At 37.3% G+C, this 18,192-nt stretch overlaps 1 protein-coding gene across 1 annotated transcript in view; it reads left to right on the top strand.

Moving 5' to 3' along the window:
* The window catches only part of Pla2g4a (phospholipase A2 group IVA), a 130,293-nt gene that overhangs the window by 76,830 nt on the left and 35,271 nt on the right, over window positions 1-18,192 (top strand). The window contains exons 8-10 of the mRNA XM_021162091.2: window positions 3,525-3,661; window positions 10,812-11,034; window positions 12,057-12,171. Coding sequence (XP_021017750.1) covers window positions 3,525-3,661; window positions 10,812-11,034; window positions 12,057-12,171 — 475 coding nt within the window. The remainder of the gene's footprint in view (window positions 1-3,524; window positions 3,662-10,811; window positions 11,035-12,056; window positions 12,172-18,192) is intronic.

Here is an 18,192-nt window from a genome sequence, read left to right as displayed (position 1 = left end):
ATTGCAGGTTCCAGTAATGGTCAGGGTGCCATTCTTTGAATTGAACCCAGGAAGAGGGTAGGTGGAGGAATGTCGCTATCTGTTTTATGACCAGTACCTGGAGCACTAAGCCACAAAGGCTACACTCCCAAGCCTGGGCCCAAAAGCCTCGAATTTTGTTTTTACTTTGCTATACTTTTTTAATACTTCTTCAACAGTAGTTATGCAATAAAATGGTTCATCATAAACACTTTTGGGGGTTGTTGATTGCATAGTACCCTGTAACAATAATTGTTAAATGTACTATTCTCAGTTGCCTGCCTGGAAAGTGAGCTAGTCAAATTGTTAAGATTTCTAATAGTCTATAAATACTCAGCTTTAAGACAACCACAACCACAACAACAACAAGCTGCTATTTTGCATGCCCGATGTGTCCACTTGAAGTAAAGTTTTTAAACCATCACATTCTCTTTCATTATTGTAGCTGTCAAATTTAAATCTGATAAGCAAGCTTGCTATTGGAATAATGTCTCTAATTTGAGTAACTGTTCCCCTGGTGAAGGGCTAAAGTGAGTGCCTATGAGTAAGACCTCTAAGGGTTTTGTTGAGGGAGGTTTGCTGTGTTAGGATTGTTCAGAGTCCATTATTTTAAGACTGATTTTGATTAGATGAAAATTTCAGATTAATTTGTGTGATGAAAATTAATCAGATGAAAACTCAGGTCTTTTGTGTGAAGACAAATGTTACTGTGTAGTCTCTTTGTTCCTGAACGTTGATTGGGGTCTACAATGTGGATTTGGAAGGGTGGAGAAATGAGAGAAGATCCACCCTTCATCAGAGAGTTACAACAAACATGCTTTTCCTTAACAGTTATGTCATAGGATACTATGCAGTTAACAACAACCCCCAACAGTGTCTATGAAGAACTGTTTCATTGCATAACTACTGTCTCAGCCATTTGTGTTCATTTCCTTGACCCTATGAGAGACATCATCTCCATTTTATGGCTGAAGCACAACCAACACAGTGTATGCTCACATTCACTCAAGATTTAAGGACTGTATTTCATGTTAAACAAATCACCTTAGACAACCAAGAAGCATGAAGTGACCCTTATCATATTCCATATCTGAGTGTTAAACAAAGACTAGAGAAAAGAACAGACAGAAGAAAGATAGAAAAAAGAAAAAAACAGCTTCTGAAATGGATTGTGGAAAGACCCTTGAGCTGTTGAAATAATGTTATCCTGTTTGTATGTTTCATGTGGACCATTCTCCCTCTCAGTTCCCCTTTATTCTCAAGTGAGACTTTGCACTATTGATTCTCACTCTATAAATTCTTAAAGATTGTCACAGGGCAGACAGTGTAAGATGTCCTTTGTTGAGTCTGGAAAGGTGAACTGAGCAGATGAAATCTTACTTGGTGCCAGTTCTCGAGCACAAGCATTAGACTGAATGTTTCTTATCCAAGGTATTTGCAGGACTTGAATGACCTTGGAATGCAGTAAGAGCTGGAAAGTTGTCCTGAAAAGTGATGGACAAGAAACCCATACTGCAGTCAACAGGGGCCTGAAGGCCCTTGAGAATCAAGGATACAGAAATGAATGCATGTATGAGAAATAATGATCTGGGGACTGTGGGGGCAGGTGTAGATTTGTGGTAAGTCTGGTTGACTACCTTAGCACAGATTACTCTCTGTCAATGGTTGGCTCGTATTCAATAAGCTAGAGGACAGAATAAAAAAAAAAAAAAACTGTAGGCTGCCTAGTCAGGACGGACTTGCACAGTACTTCCTTTGGACTTTGTACCATCAGCTTTTCTGGGCCTGGACCTTGCTAGTACATATTGCAGGTTTGGACTTTCTATTCTCTACAGTTGTGTGAACCGATTTCTTATAATGAACATCTTTCTCTGTAGACACACATTGTATTGGTTCTCTTTCCTTACTGAGCACTAGCACAGGGTGATGGAAAAAATGTCTTTTGTGATGGTTAGATCTTGGAGTCTATGGAAATGTCAAAGCCCTTAAGCACCTCAGAGCTTTCTTCTCTAAGGAAGAAAATAGTATTTGCAAACCCATACATCGAGAGAGATTAAATCAAAATATGGGCCTTTCGGTAAAGGCAAGTTCATTTCCTGTAATCATACCCGAAAGAATGTGAAATATTTTTGGACACATTTATACACAAATATTAATGATGTTAGGTCCAAATATAACCTAAAACTTAACATTTCTTATCTGATTTTCTCCAAATAGCAACCAGGACTAACAGATGCACAAATTATTTCTCTGGATGTTATTTCAGAAATGATTGTTTAGAAGACTATTTTAGCATCCAAATTTACTCTTCATGTACCAATTAGATACATGAGATTGTAGCAGGGAAGACAGTGTAGGATGCCCTTTTGGGGGAATCTGGAAAGGTACATTGAGCAGATGAATCTTTACTTGGCATAGGTTTTAGAACTCAGCAACGTTATGCTGATACAATTTGATGTTATACATGAGTATGAAATACAGTTTGCCTATGCATCTGGGAGTTTCTCTCTATAAACACCATATTTTTCTATGACAATGACAAAGAGGAAGGCATTAGTTGTACCTTAGCTTGAGTCTTGGCTGTTATGGAGGCTATATTGTGGGTGCTTAACCCGTTTCAAGTGAAAACAAAAACGGCCTCTCATCACATGCCCAACTCTTACTGCTAGCACCAGATCAGTTACTCTGTGTTAAAGATTCTCACTATAAACATGCCTTGAAAGCTAGCTGCTTGCTCAACTGTAGGTTACCAGGTGAGAGGCTGACAAGTAACAATATTCTTTTTAGGCCTTTATGGGATGTTTGAGAGACCAAATGAATCAATGACCTGAAAGCAAGGAAAGCAAGCTACAGGCTACACAAGGCTAGGCAAGCATAGAGATTGGCTATGGGTATTATTGTAACTCTTATTAAAATAAGATGTTTTCCAATTGACTATGATTCTTGATTTTTAAGATGAAATACATTTTGGGTTGTTTTTTTTCTCTCTCTCTCTCTTTTAAATGTCAAGTTCCTTATTTACTTTACATCCTGATGGAAGCTTTCCCTCCCTTCTCTCTCCCAGTCTATCCCTCTCTTTAGCTTTTCCTCCTCTTGTTTTTCCTAAAAGAAGGGAGGCCTTCTATGGATATCAACAAGTCTTGGCATATCAAGTTGCAATAAGAACACTAGGGGAATTTTCTTCTGTTGGGGCTAGAGGAGGCAACCCAATTAGAAGAAGGAAGTCTAAAGGCAGACAATGTAGTCAGAGACAGCCTTGCTACTGATTTTGGGTCAACTAATGACTGGCCCAACTTGAGATCCATGCTAAGAAACACTTCTTGAAAAAAATTAAATTTACAAAATAAGATGAATAAACATAGAAAAGAAAATTCAATACTGCTGATGCATGAATAACATATTTCTTTATATTAAAATGAAACATGCTTAACCTTAAAATTGAAACTGAAAAGAAATTAATCTATAGTTTTTGCTGTGTGTATAATCTCTGTGTTGTTTCATTTTAGGTGCCTGTGGTGGCCATTTTGGGTTCAGGTGGGGGTTTCCGGGCCATGGTGGGATTCTCTGGTGTGATGAAGGCACTGTATGAGTCGGGGATTTTGGATTGTGCTACGTACATTGCTGGTCTTTCTGGATCCACATGGTTAGTATACATTTTTAATTAATTTAAATTTAATTTTTCTAAAGGTTCATAACTTATCTAACTCAAACATTAGGAAAAGAGGATTTAACAAATTGAGTCTTCTTATTACTAAAATGTTTCAGTGTTGTGCTATAGTCAGTTTAAGAATGTCTTACAATAAACGTTTCTATCTAGTTAAGACTTTGACTATTGGTTTACTCTTTAAAGCCAGTTTTGACGAACATTGTAGTTAGGGCATAAAGCAAAAAGGATAACCTAGTTGAAGATAATTTTAGATAAATATGACAGTAGTGGAATAGCATACTCCACCCATAATTAATTTAATCTGCCTATAATTTGCTGATTTGAAGTCCTCCAGAAACATGTCTAAGTCTATATGATTCACTAGGTATTCATCTTCCTCTTTAGGGCAAATAGGAAAAAAATTGCAAGATGCTAAAGACAGCAGAAGAAAAATGGCTCTGGGCAGCACAGACACAGTAGGCTTCATTGTTTCTCATCTAACTAAATATTAAGCTAGATATTTAATTCGATTTAAACTCCCCTGAACTAGGTGGATAGTGGTGACATTCATATAGCTATTATTTATGTCCTGTGGAATTTTTATTTTGTGAATAATAATTATATAATGTTTTCAGAGAAACACTACATAGTTTTTGGTGTGCCCAGCCCACACAAGCCCACGAAAAAAATCAAACAGACAACTGATCTTGTAGTGCCACACAATGTGAATCCAAAAGCTCAGGAGGCAAAGGCAGATGAATCTCTGAGGCTGAGGCTAGCTTGGTCTAAAGAATGAGTTTTCAAGACAGCAGGAGCTACATAGAGAAACCCCATCTCAATCCCCATCTCACTACCCTCCCAGAAAAGCCAACCCCCTCAAAAAGAAAATCAAATAGACGATCTTATTCCGAAATCTCAAACCAATTGTAATAAGATGCATCACCTTATTACAATATATCTGTCTCTGGCCTAGAAGGGCAGTTTAGTATCTAGGTATGGCAAAATTCATGTGATATACTATTGTTTATATATTTAGCATTTTTAAAGTATCTGCGTCATTTCATCCCATGAAGTAGAATGTTTTTTTCATTTTTCTTTTTTTCTTTTTAGCTAAATAAAAATGGAGTCACAGGCTAAGTGACTTGTTTATCTCTAGATGGACCAGCTTTAAGTTCCATATTCTAATTTTTGGTACTAAATTATAATGTTGTATTAGAGAGTTGGATATATGATATATGATATGATATGATATGATATGAGTGCCATGTTCTAAGCAATTGAACCAACTAGCTACTTCTTACATATTATATAGAGTTTCCTATGTAGATAATACAGAGTTGTTGAACTCTTTCCCTAAATCCTTTGAACCAGATTCTGTGATTAAATAACCAATAACCCAGGGCCACATTTGCCACCTTCATTGTACCCTCCACATGATTTATGTCTTCTGACGGAAGGGTGTAGCCTGTCATTATTCTTTCCCTTGAAGGAAAGAGCACGCACCTGCCTGTTCAATGAGTAATGTAATGTAAACACTTAGACCCTTTTGTTCAATCTCTTACTTAATAAGTTTGTGATTTGCCTCTGCACAGTTTTCTTCACTCAATATTAATTAGATCCTTGGGCCCTTTCCTGGCTACTGCAAGAAGTCCAATTTCTTAAACTCACCCAATAAGTGATGTCTAAGCCTTGAACACTGACTTGGGGTAGACTCATGTTCTTGAGATGTGGGTTAGACCTGTAGTCATTGCGTTTGTCATTGATTTGGCAGTATCTTCTTATATAATCGTGTAAGGAGTGTGATAACATGCCATATGAAGTGTAAGAGAGTTTTAAATTTGTACACACTTTCATACAGACATGATGTCAGCTCTACCCCTTTTCATTTGAATATCTGCTTTACCATCTTCATTCCATTTTCAGGAATGACCTTCAGTCTTTAAATATTTGTGATACATGCTCACTCACAGGCTACTCCATGTGTATATATTGTATATATTTTCCTTTATTTCTTTGGTGGAGTAAGGAGGTAAGGGCTGTGATGTGTCAGACATACTGTCCTTCTTTTAGGTTCTATGGCATCCCATCTAATCGCTCTCTCTCTCTTCTGTGACTTCATTATTTACTTACATGGATTTCTTCCTGACGCTAGGCTTTCTCCATGACTTCAATTTTGCCATATTATATGTGCACAACAAGCTTCAACAGTTCTACAAACCTTTACAAATTGACAACTTGGCGCTGTTGTAACAAACAGTTTAGTTTGTAGAATCCTGAGAAGGGTACAATGTAACACACAAAGAAAAGAGAAAGAAAACTAATAGAAATTGCAAGAGAGGTGAGAGAAGAGACTGGAGGGAAAGATGAGTCCCAGAGCACAGGCATGGGGATAGCTCTGAGAAACAGGCTATCCTGAGTTTGGAAAATGTATGTGGTTTTAATTAGGAATCACTTAATTCAGTTAAGTGATGTCCTTTCGGTCATGGAGTTATATGAAAGAATGCAGAAATCAAACGTGGCAATGTGAATGCTTGAAAAAGTGGGATAGAAAGGAAAAAAAAAGAGGACAGACATTGTTTGAGGAGACTACAGGGCTTCCTTGTTATGTTTTGCAAATTTAAGAGACTTGGATATTGAGGTAAATGTCTGAAGTGCAGGGAACAGCACAGAGAGGTAGTTGAAAGACAACAAAGGAAAAGGTCATAGATCATGAGCAAAAAAAGATTTAGAGAGAGACAGATCACAAGGTAGAGGCCACATACAGGGAGAAGTCAACTCTGAAGAAGCAGCATTTCCCGGGGTACAAGAAGGGTGGCAGGTAGGTCATGCTAATGAGTCTTCTTTGAGTAAGACAGGTAAGAAAGTAAAATGAAGAATTTAGAAAGACTTGGAAAAACAAACTACACTTCATTGTTCTGTAATGCTTCATGTTCATAATTTGGCAGAAATGAGTTAGTACAAATATATGTGGAGTAGCCCTGGACCTCCCAGACAGTTTTCTGTGGTCACAATATTCAGTTTCAGGTTAGACAAAGGTTCACTTATGACTGTAGCTACCTTTACAGTAATTATTTCTGAAATTATTTTTGGATGGTTCCTATGACTCATTAAATATAAACTCAGGAGACTTGGCATGAGTAAGTACGGAGTGTCATGGTACTAATTCTGTGTTCTCTTGCCTAGGCTCTTAACAAAGCTCTCTCCCACAGAGAAGCTGTTGTCTTGTAGCACTGGCAGAGGCTATATAATCTTAATTACCATATTTGTACTGGATTACTGTCTAAAGAGAAATCAAAGTGTCTCTGTGTCTGTAGACAATGATAATAGTGTCTTGTCAATTAAATTGACTAACATAAAATTTGAGAATTAAAAATGTTCACTAGTGTGGAGGACTCCTAAGATACTGTGGACAGTCTTCTCAAGTTTACAGAATCTTGATTGAGAAAGAGAGTTACTTTGGCATGTTTTTGCTATAGAAAGTCTGTATGTATGCACCCAAGAATTCTAATTCAGAAAATCCAAGGACTGGGACACTAATGCATTGCAGTGTGCACTGTGGCCTGTAGTATTGGAAGATGGGGTCTACACTGAGCCTTTTCCTTCTGAAATGGCATAGCACTGAAAAGTTTACACTTAAATTCATTTACATAGAAATAATGATGTCTCTTCTATAAAAAAGTTGAAAATTATAAGTAAACACTTACAGATTTTCATGTGAATAAATATATGACCGTTTAATTCATTGATTTACACATGTTCTGCCAAAGACATTCCTCAGAAACTTGATTAGTAAAATTGGGATCAAAATTAAGGCTTAACTGTAGAGTCATAACATGGAATGACATATATGAACTTCATCTGTCCTTATATGCATTAAACTACATGTATTTAGTTCTGAGTCCATCCAAGGAGACAAAGAGGCATTTAATCTTAAAGAGATGCACAGAAAAACTAGTTGCCTATTATTTTATTTTTAGCTACCACTCAAGCCAAAATTCAAATCCAAGTAGACAATGATATCAAGGAAAGGATCCCGGCTCACTCTGATGAATTCTAAAGAATATGTACTCATAGGGCGAAACAGTAAAGACCACTAACTTGGAGCCAAGGTTTTTGTGTTTTGTTTTTTTACACCAGAACTTAAATTCCCAATCCAAGTGCTTCCTGAGAAAAACGGAAAGTAGAGATAGAATGAAATTGAATGACTCTACTTCATCATTTGTAAGATAGAGGCAAGGGAAGAAGGGAGCCCTTCTCCATGGGATCCAGAGAACAGTGAGCTCACATCACAATACAATGTATGCATTATATTCCCTCGCAAAGGCCTTTCTCTGACATGGACAATTGAAGATTATCATCAACCTTTAGCTGTTGAGGAAAGACTTTTCTTAACTTGCAGGAGGGATAGATTAGTATTGAGAGAAACACAAAGGAGGAGAGAGTCTTTTGATCTTGCTTGAGGCAAGCCTTTGGGAAGAGTACTTGTTACAGTTCATATTGATTTATTCACAATTTAACTAAATATAGATGAAGAAGTTGTACTGCAGTGTACATAGAATTTAGATAATTTATATCTGTTGGTATACAGTAAGGAATGTCAATTTCCAGAGACAGAATGACCACATCAAACCCTTCTCACTTGGGTTTAAAAAAAAAATCATACTTTGACTCAACTGCTCCCCGATATGAAGCATTGCGTGCCTTATTCACATTTATCCTGTCTCATTCTGGGAAAGACTTAATGTTCTTTGTCATAAAACAGACTAAATTTGGTACATTAAATATAGAAATGAAAGAAAGAGAAATGTAGTTTGAAGTAAGAAAATAGGTGCTATAATACCTTTTGTGGGCATGTGACAGTTTAGAGCAAAGTTTTCTAGACTTCAGAAACATGAAATGTGTGTGAAGATAAATAGTACACATTTTGAAAAGTTACAGGCATATATGTTGAAGTAAATTAGTAATTTGTGTTGGTTTTTTGTTTGGTTTGGTTTGGTGTTGGGAATTTAACTGAGACTCATACATACTAGCCAAGTGTTCTACTACTGAGCTAAATCCTCAACTATTCTTGCTAATAGAACAAAGAATTTCTTTTTAAAACTCTGATAGGGTGTGAACTATATTCTGAATATTTTCAGAGGTGAGCATGTTAAGAGTCTCGAAAGGGTGATTTACTTTCAAATATTATGATGTCCTTAAATTTAAAAAAACTATAGCTACATATGCATTTATTCAGCTTAACAGGGTTCAGAAATTTGGGTTCTTGTTGATGTCTATGAGTCATGATGTAGACTTTTGGATAATTATCCAAGTACATGAAGACTGTATTTTTAAGTGCTCTATGTTGTACTTTTATAGTTATTTGATGATTGTACTAACCAGAGTTCAGGGTTTTTGATGACGTATCTGTACCAGGTGTTGGAGGAGTTATAAATTCAGTTGGTATGATCAAAACATTTGAGTAGTTTTTCTTTTTTGTTGTTGAGCATCTGTTTTGTCTGTGATCTTTCATTCTTTAATCATTAATTTATTTTTTAAATCTATTATTTTCATCTTGTTTATAAGAAACTCTGCATCCACATGGACATTCTAATAGACTGTTTAGTGAGAATAATTTTGTTCAGTGAAGACTAAGATCCTGTAAAGTCATTAAAATCTCAAGCCTACACTTTGGAGGCATTGGGAGTAGCTTTGCAAGTTCAAGGTTTGTCTAGGCTGCATAGTGAGACCATGTTTCATAAAAGCAAACAAACCATACATGTTGATGAATGCCTTAATCCCAGCCTTTAGGAAACAGAGGCGGGAGCGAGTTTGAGGCTAGTCTAGTCTACCTCTTAAGTTCCAAGACAGCTAAAGCTAAATAATAGAAAAACCCTGAAAAACAAAACAACACATAAATGATAGCCAATTAATGAAGAAAAATAATAAAACTTACCAGAAGATCAGACATGCTTTAAATTCTAATTCTCTTTTATTGATTGATTATATGGAAATCTTACTGACTAATTAATTCTTTCTTTCCTCATTTTTATGCCAGAATATTTGCAGGTCACGTGACTCTTTAAGGCCTCTTTAAGATTACTAGGAGTATTTAACCCAAATAGTGCCTAAAGCCCAGCATGTCTCAGTAAGTTTGGCTTACCTTCCTGAAGAGAAGATAAGCCACGATGGTGGGCAGAGATGAAAACCTATACTATTTTATGGATTTGCTTGTGTGGAATGGTAGCATGTCTTCCATTGCACTTTGTTCTGTTGGAGCAGTAAGCTGTTGCATATGTCAGATTACCCACTGAGACGGAAAATGGTAATAATAATTTTCCCAGAAGAAGGTCAGAATTTATTAATGGAGACAGATAAGGAAAGAATCTCTCCATTTGATAACTACAGTACTAGAGTTTTGGGATAGCAGCAGAGAGGCTAGTAACAAAATGATCCATATCTGCTTAGTAAATTAAAGGCTTATGGTGAATTTTTTTTGGTATCACTTGAAGTAGCCAAATATCTGATGGCCAACAGGAGTCATCTGGCAGGACTGCCTTAATCTTCTCTAGGCTGTTTGACTTAGGTTCATACCATTAAGAACGCAGAATTCTACCTGAAGCACCATTTTGGATTTCAAATAGTTGGCCAATGCCAACAATTTTAAAAAGAGAGAAAGGAGAAAAAATAAGGAAAGAGCATAGAAAAAAAGAAAAATCTGCCTCACAAGTGCCAAGCAGACAGCACAGTTTCTCCATGTAGATCATCATGGAAAGTGAGATTATCCAGTCCCTGACTGCTTTTACATCCAGAAAAGGTCAGTTAACACATGACTCAAAAATGTTGTCATCCATGTCCAGTAAGTATGATAAGGACAATCATTCTTCGCAGACTTTTGGGTAGTAGGTCTGGCCATCCTTTTCTTTCAACTATGAAGAGTCTCCATTGCTCTTCCAAATACATTTTCCCCTAAATTGCTTCCATCGTAGAGCAGATCAAACCCACTTACATCTTTGTTTCTTAGATAATTACTACTTTCAACCAGAAGGAGATGTTAGCCAAATATATCTACTGTTCTTTATCTTGTGGTGAGGAGTGCCTCCTTTCTTTGTAGACCTTCTAAGGAATGCCTGCTATCTTTACTAATGAAGTTTTGGTTTATTTACAGGTACATGTCAACGTTGTACTCTCACCCCGATTTTCCAGAGAAAGGTCCAGAGGAGATTAATGAAGAGCTAATGAAAAATGTCAGCCACAACCCTCTCTTACTTCTTACACCACAGAAAGTTAAAAGATACGTTGAGTCTTTATGGAAGAAGAAAAGTTCTGGCCAGCCTGTCACCTTTACTGACATCTTTGGGATGTTAATAGGAGAAACACTAATTCAAAATGTACGTCATAGTCAAATAATAATCCCTTTAACTGTAATAGGAAATGTAAATTATGTTTGTTGTCTGACCTTGAAGTGGGTATAAGACATTTTGTACAATCTACTTTGCTCAACTTATTTCTTCACTAGTGTATGTGCTAAGCCTATCCATCCTCTCTGCCAGATGTTACAATTCTTCACTGCAAACCAATGCTCATCAATGAATTTAAACTATTGTCAGTATGACATGGGGAAGAACTTTTACATTGTCCTTTGGAAATGTCAAATTGTCACTGCCACTCCCCCCTTGAGTGGTAAGATGGTGAATAGAGGTACTATTTAGGTGAGATTGTGAATACAAGTGATATTAAAGGCAGGAAAGAGGAGGTTTTCTCTCCTCAGCAGATAAGCCCATGCACTGCTCTTGTGGGGACATGAGTTCAATAACCAGCACCTATGTCTGGCAGCTCATAACTACCTGTAACTCCAGATTCAGGAGGTGCCAATACCTCTGGCCTTGGTGAATATCTGCACTCACAATCATATATGCACACAGAGATGCATATTCATATACATATTTTATTTTTTATATTCATATTTTAAAATAATAAATTGAAATGGTAGAAGAATACTCTCTGCCTCATAAGAGACAAATAAGGAAACGGATCATGGGAAACAAATGGACTTGATGTGTCACCAGAGGGTAACATTTCATCTGAAGATAAAGCAGGGGAGACAGGACAGCCTGTGCCAGGGACGCCAGCTGAGAGAACTAGTTCTCAGCACTCTAGCTGCCAAGTCTTCCTCCACTTCAAATGTTGACACAGTCTTCTGAGATTTAGTTGTTTTAAAATACACACATCCTTTTCCCTGGAACTTTATTTCTGTCGTCTTCTTGAGACCACAGATTTCCAGAAATAATAGGACTTCATTTCATTATAAAATGCAAATTATTTGCTTAGAAATATTATCTTGAATAGCTTTTATCTGTGCCCATGTCTATGTATTTAAAGCCATCTCTTCTTTCCTTATGTTTGTGGACAGAGAATGAGCATGACCTTGAGTAGTTTGAAGGAAAAGGTCAATGCCGCCCGGTGTCCTTTGCCTCTCTTCACGTGTCTCCACGTCAAACCTGATGTGTCAGAGCTGATGTTTGCCGGTATGTTCCATTTATCCTAACATTCCTTGAAATGGAGATTTCAAATGCTTTTCTTTACAGACAAAGTCATAATCAAGTTCATTGCTAATTATAATACATTTTCTGTAACCTCAGACAGTTTGAAAATATTAAGTAAGGTGACTTTTTTTCCGGTTCAAAGCGGGTATCCCGCCAAACTTTATCTCATGCCCATTCATTTACATCAGAGAACTGAAAGGCAAAGTCATGCTGAAAGAACTTAGTTTCAGACTCGTCCCCTTTTTGCTGTCTGCAGACAGTACGATGCCTGGTGTTCTTAAGGCATGTTTATATTTGTGATTGAAAAGCAAAATGCCTTACCTCTAATAAGTAAAGTTCTGCTTGTGTCTTTTATAGCTTCAGTTCTTGGGTGCTCTGAAAGTACCTCATGTCTCTGGGGACTCCCAGCCGCGTTTGTGTACAATTCAGGGACGGTCGTCGTGGACTGGTTTTAGGGATACAATAACTCAGTAACTTTATTCACATCATGCTCTTTGAAAAAACAACTATGGATTAGCAGATGTGAATCCATAATCCTTTTGTAATTTATGCCTCTTTTTTCTTGACTAAATATGCTCACACAAGAATATTTAATAGTTTATTTTAAAAAGTGATTTGTTCACTAATATATAATTATTTATTAATGATGTGGATCAAAATATTTTTTGTGCTTATGACTTCCAGAAAGCACTACTTACAATGAGCGTTTTAATCCACATTTAGTGGATCATAAGGAGGTAAGTATTTTTAACTTTGTTTTACAGGAGTACAAGTAAAATCTTAGGAACAGGATGTGACTTGTATCATCAGCATGATCCCAGTCCACAGCAGAATTGAGAGATGACCTTGGAAAGCCTTTGTTCTTGTTTTGTTTTGTTCTGTTTTGTTCTGTTTTGTTTTGTTTTCCCGAGACAGGGTTTCTCTGTGTAGCCCTGGCTGTCCTGGAGCTCACTTTGTAGACCAGGCTGGCCTCAAACTAGAAATCCGCCTGCCTCTGCCTCCCAAGTGCTGGGATTAAAGGCGTGTGCCACCACTCCCTGGCTGCCTTTGTTCTTTTAATAGCCTCGTATTGTCTAATTATTGACCTTGTTTGGAGGCAGACTTGTCAGGCTCTCAGAGTTACCCCTCTCTCTTGCTAAAGCACATTTTTCTTGTCTATAAGAACTTGTCATTTCTTTGGGAAATTTACAGTAAGTATCAAAGAGATCGAAAAAGACTACGCTTATCTTTTGGTATACAGCCATCAGCTTCTTGTCGCCTACATTCCTTCATCTCTTAATAATGTTTTGACAAATGCCTGTGATAAAATATAGGAAATATGTCAATCAACATCAAGCCCTAATTAAATTTCTGTCCCATTTTCACAAATTTGAGTGTTCTATAAAAGTTGAATAAGAAAAATCAGTCTCCAGGATCTTAAAGACAAATAGCATTTTGTATATAAAAGTGAGTTTAGCGACTGTGCTGTCAATGATGGGAGGGAGGCGTCTATTCAGAGTGAATATGCATATGTCCAACAGCATGAAGAATCACAGCTTTGACCAGGAAGTAGTTCGTCAGGGATGAAGCTTTATTATACAAGGGAATTAAGTGCTATAATGATACACAGCCCCCTCTGTAGCTATTCTTTTAGAGTTGACTTGAAATGTTGGGGATTGGCTTATACCTTAGCATTCACATTCTACGTGAAAGATTGGGACAGCTGGAGAGATCATCTTTTACCCTGTAAGCATTGAGGCAAGACCAGAAGAGCATGAGGATTTAATTTTTCAGCCTTGGCTTCTATGCTGAAATCTCTCTGGCAGGTCATTTAATCTCTCTCATGCTTACTTCCCTCACTGTTTTAAATATTACCATCCATTACCTTTACCATGTGTAAGAAATTATAATGACAACTCCTGGGTTTTGCACAAAACTGACAGTTGTAGAAACACATATTCTATTAATATTGTTACAATAACGGAATGGCCTTTTCACAGTGCCAACTATCTTCTCTGAGATTTTAGTTGACAGTCATTGGCAAGGAAAAAATTAACTATAGTAAGAATAAGTAGTTTCATGGAGGCAAATGGCCCAGTTTCCTCTTTATCTTGGGTCTGGATGCATCTGATCTAGAAATGCCGTTCTGAGATGCTATGTGCCATTAACCTTCATTGCTAAGCCTCTGTGATAGATAAGGAGGGTCAAGTTGTGTCTTCCATTAGCTAGTCAAGTTTTGTACTCAGATAAGATGTTCTGAGTTGCATATCATGACTGTTGAAATGGTTTGACTCAAATAATTAGCAAAGAAAGAAAGGAAGGAAGAAAGAAAGAAAGAAAGAGTGTAAACATGCCTTGTGTTTACTGCTTAAAATGCTTTTTCATACAGAACAGAACGGCTGAAATAACCAGTGAATTATTTTCTAGAATGCTGAAGAACCCTACCAGCTAAGAGAAGCTTTATCAACAACTGTGCTTCATAAATACCAGAGAATGTTTTTCTTCCTTCTTGGAATATCTTTAGACGATTTTTCCTTTGGAAGATTTTCAACAAATGAACATTAGTGTTTAAACCATTAAATCGTCTGACTCCTCCACTGTGTTCCACTGCTAAGATTTAAAACTACATTTAATATTTTCACAAGGGGTGAATAAATTACATACACTGAGTATGACTTATGGTTATGGACTCAGCATCATGATAAACTAATCAATTTTGAGACAAGATCTTGCTACACATCTCATGCTACCTGCCTTAAATTTCTCAGTTGTTGGGATTACAGAGATATGCCACCATGCCTTGTCTTATGCTAGCTTTTATGATTAAAAGCGTAATTTTGGAACTCATTGCCTTTTCTCTCAAAAATCTCACTGAGGACACAAAGTTAAAATCTGGACAAACTAACAATGTACATGTAACATATAATTGTTGGAGTATGTAGATATGACATAGGATGACATTGTATATCTTTAGTATAGTCATAAAAACACCTCACAGGGACAATTGAAGTATGATTCAAGTTAGATGTGGAGGCAAAAGGCATCTTTGAATAGGAATGGCATGGAAATATTTAGAAAAAAGCCAAAGGTCTATTCTAGGGAGTCACTAAAATTCTTGAGCTCTGCATTTTGGAGTCCAGGACTTCTTCACACACTGGTGTAGACTAAACGTCCATGAGAAAGACTTTAGTGCTGAGTTAGGAACAATTTGCTCCCCAGCTCTGTCTTTACTTAGTTTTATGACAATGGGAAAGCGTTATTGTTTTGGTGCTAGGCAATTAAATTAGTAGGCTAGTGTTTTTGCAAAAGATTTTTTTGTTTCTTTGTTTGGTTTTTGTTGAGGGCTTAGAAAGATGGCTCAGTTAAAAACACTTGATGTTCTTGGAGAAGACCTAGATTAGGTTCTCATGATAGATAACAACCATCCTCACTTCCAGTTTCAGAGGAGCCTGTGCCTTCTTCTGATATCCATGGGTACCAGTCATACATGTGGTACATATACATACATGTAGGCAGAATATTTATATACAAAAATAATAAGCCTTTAAAAATGTTTTCAAAGGTAACTGGAAAGGAAAGATGGTTGAAGAAGAGATGGTTCTTATTTCCAAATTCAAATTGAATCCCTGTGATGAGTTCCTGAGGGCAGGGAGATACTCTTTAAGAAAGAAACAAGTAGGAAGATGTTCAAGGCTAGTCTACTATGATGACAACTTTCACAGACTCAAACAGTTTTCAGCAATTAGTGAAGCAGTCAGTCAGTAGCACAGTTGCCTGGGCTGTGATAATGTAGTTTACCAAATAAGTAGGAGAGGAGGGAAGGTGATTTTTTTCAGACAAAGCCAGTGGGAGGTGATGATAGAACATCTGAGTGTAGTCCTGAGCAGGAAGTGGGAGTGAGCAGATGGGGGTACAGGAGTGAGGCCGAAATTGAAATGCATGAGTCAACAGCTAGAGAGCTGGAGGACTGGGGAAGAAGCCTTCAGCAAGGGGTGGAGGGGAGATTTGAGTTTTGCAAAAATGTCTGTCATCACAATGGATAAGCCAACAGAAGCAATAAAGGAGGGATCAATCAAAGGGAAAGAGGAAATTTTCACAAGGTCCCAAGACAGTGTTAGACATGGAAACACTGACACAGGAGTTTGCCAGGTACCCTCTGCCTCACTGCTAGTCCTGTCTCACCAATGCCACACTGCTCAGTTGAAAACAGGCCTCTGTCCTATGGAGCATCTGTAGGGGTCCCATTCAGCTTGGATTTGAATGAACCATTCTAGCTCATCGCAATTATGATTTTACAACTTGCTTTTTGAAAGAGGCTAGTGTTCTCCTCCCTTGAGTAAACAGTACAGGTGAAGTAGGATTTATTTTTTTCTTAAATGATAAAATTATTCTTGGGCATTCAAATGCTTGAAAGTTAAAAATCTTTCCCATAGTTGATATGGTTCACTATCCCCATTGAATCAAATAATCAAACAGCTGGTATTTGTTGAATAGGAGAGATCAGCATTTGACTGGGATAACTAATACAGGAAGAGTGCCCTTCCCCACAGTGAGTTCAAGTATTACCACAAAACAATCACAGAATGGCTTGTGATTTTTGTCGTCATTTGCATTTTGGTTGTTGAATGATATATTTGAGACAATATCACCTCACAAAAATAAACAGAGCAAAACTGGGGTGGGATAAGATTGGGAGTGGAGATGGAGTTACATGATGTTGCGTCTTTATAGAGAATTCCTAATAACGACATCAAACTCAGGGTTGAAAGAAGCCATGTAATTGCAGAAGGGAATAATGAGTAGTGGACCCTGTGGAAATGGCCTTGATTTCCAAGGAATAGCAAGAGAACTTGCATGGTGAGGGTGTGTGATAGCAGAGTTGGTGGGAGACTGCTCAAACTGGGCAGATGGCGAGTAGGGTGCCTTTCAATTCAGAGCATAAGAAGGCAGCCTTAGAAGGCTTTCAGTTGGTATCAGTGTTCTGTGATTTCTATTTTTCTATGTTTATTTTGATACTAGTAGGTGGGAAGCAGAATGGGGAATGCTGAGGGAAAGAAGAGGGTTGAGACATTTTAGGAAGTCACCATGGCGATCCAGGGAGAGGGCGGAGCACTCTGTGTAGTGTGCTGATGATTTCTGTGGTGATGATGCTATATCGAAACATGTCTGATGATCGACCATATAGCACTTGAGTTTTCAGATGTGAATTATTATGTCAAGGGAGGCAGTCATAAAAGATGTTAAAGTAAGATTGATGCTGTGAACAGTGGTTCTAAGAAGGGAAGCCAAAAGGAACAGTAAGTATGGAAAGCAAGAGTCAGATCCCAGACATTCTTTTTAGATTCACTAAAGTGAAGATCACTATTAGACACAGTGATGCCATGGGCAGACCACAAATATTGCAGTGGCTGCTATTAAGTGAGCTATTGAGATGTGTCATGGCTTTCCCGATGCTTCCTACATTTCTTAGTTCACTGGGACTTTAATCTTACAAACCATCTACTGACTTTATTCATGCTAAGATTAGGGCATTAAGACCGGTGGAGATAGTTGATTTAGTCAGATGAGCACAGTTAGCGAGCCCCAGCTTAGGGATGGATCCCAGACTGTCTGGCTCCACTGCTTCTGTTGTGCAGTGTACCTTCCTGTTCCTGGCTTGGTGTATTGCTAAGAAATCAGAATCATAATTTGGCATTATGGTTGGGACTTTAGAACAAATGACTAACAGAAAAAAAGTTGAATAAAGGTACTGAAAATTCTTCCCCATTTTGTTAGAGGTTTGATTTACTATAAAGAGTTTGATTTCTTTAGTCTCCTTAATGGATTTTATGTCTGAGTTAGACTTCTTCACTCAGTTTTACAGTCTTAAATTTAAGATGGACTATGCAAAAGAAGTCTGAATTTTTAAATAGAAAAAGATAGTCACTTGGTGCCGATTAGAAGAGAACTTTTTTTTTAATTTTTAATATTTTTTATTACATATTTTCCTCAATTACATTTCCAATGCTATCCCAAAAGTCCCCC

Source organism: Mus caroli, chromosome 1 (assembly GCF_900094665.2).
Source record: "Mus caroli chromosome 1, CAROLI_EIJ_v1.1, whole genome shotgun sequence".
In the NCBI taxonomy this organism is placed as follows: Eukaryota; Metazoa; Chordata; class Mammalia; order Rodentia; family Muridae; genus Mus; species Mus caroli.
Note: the sequence above shows the minus strand (reverse complement) of the source record. Positions and strands in the feature narration are given on the sequence as shown.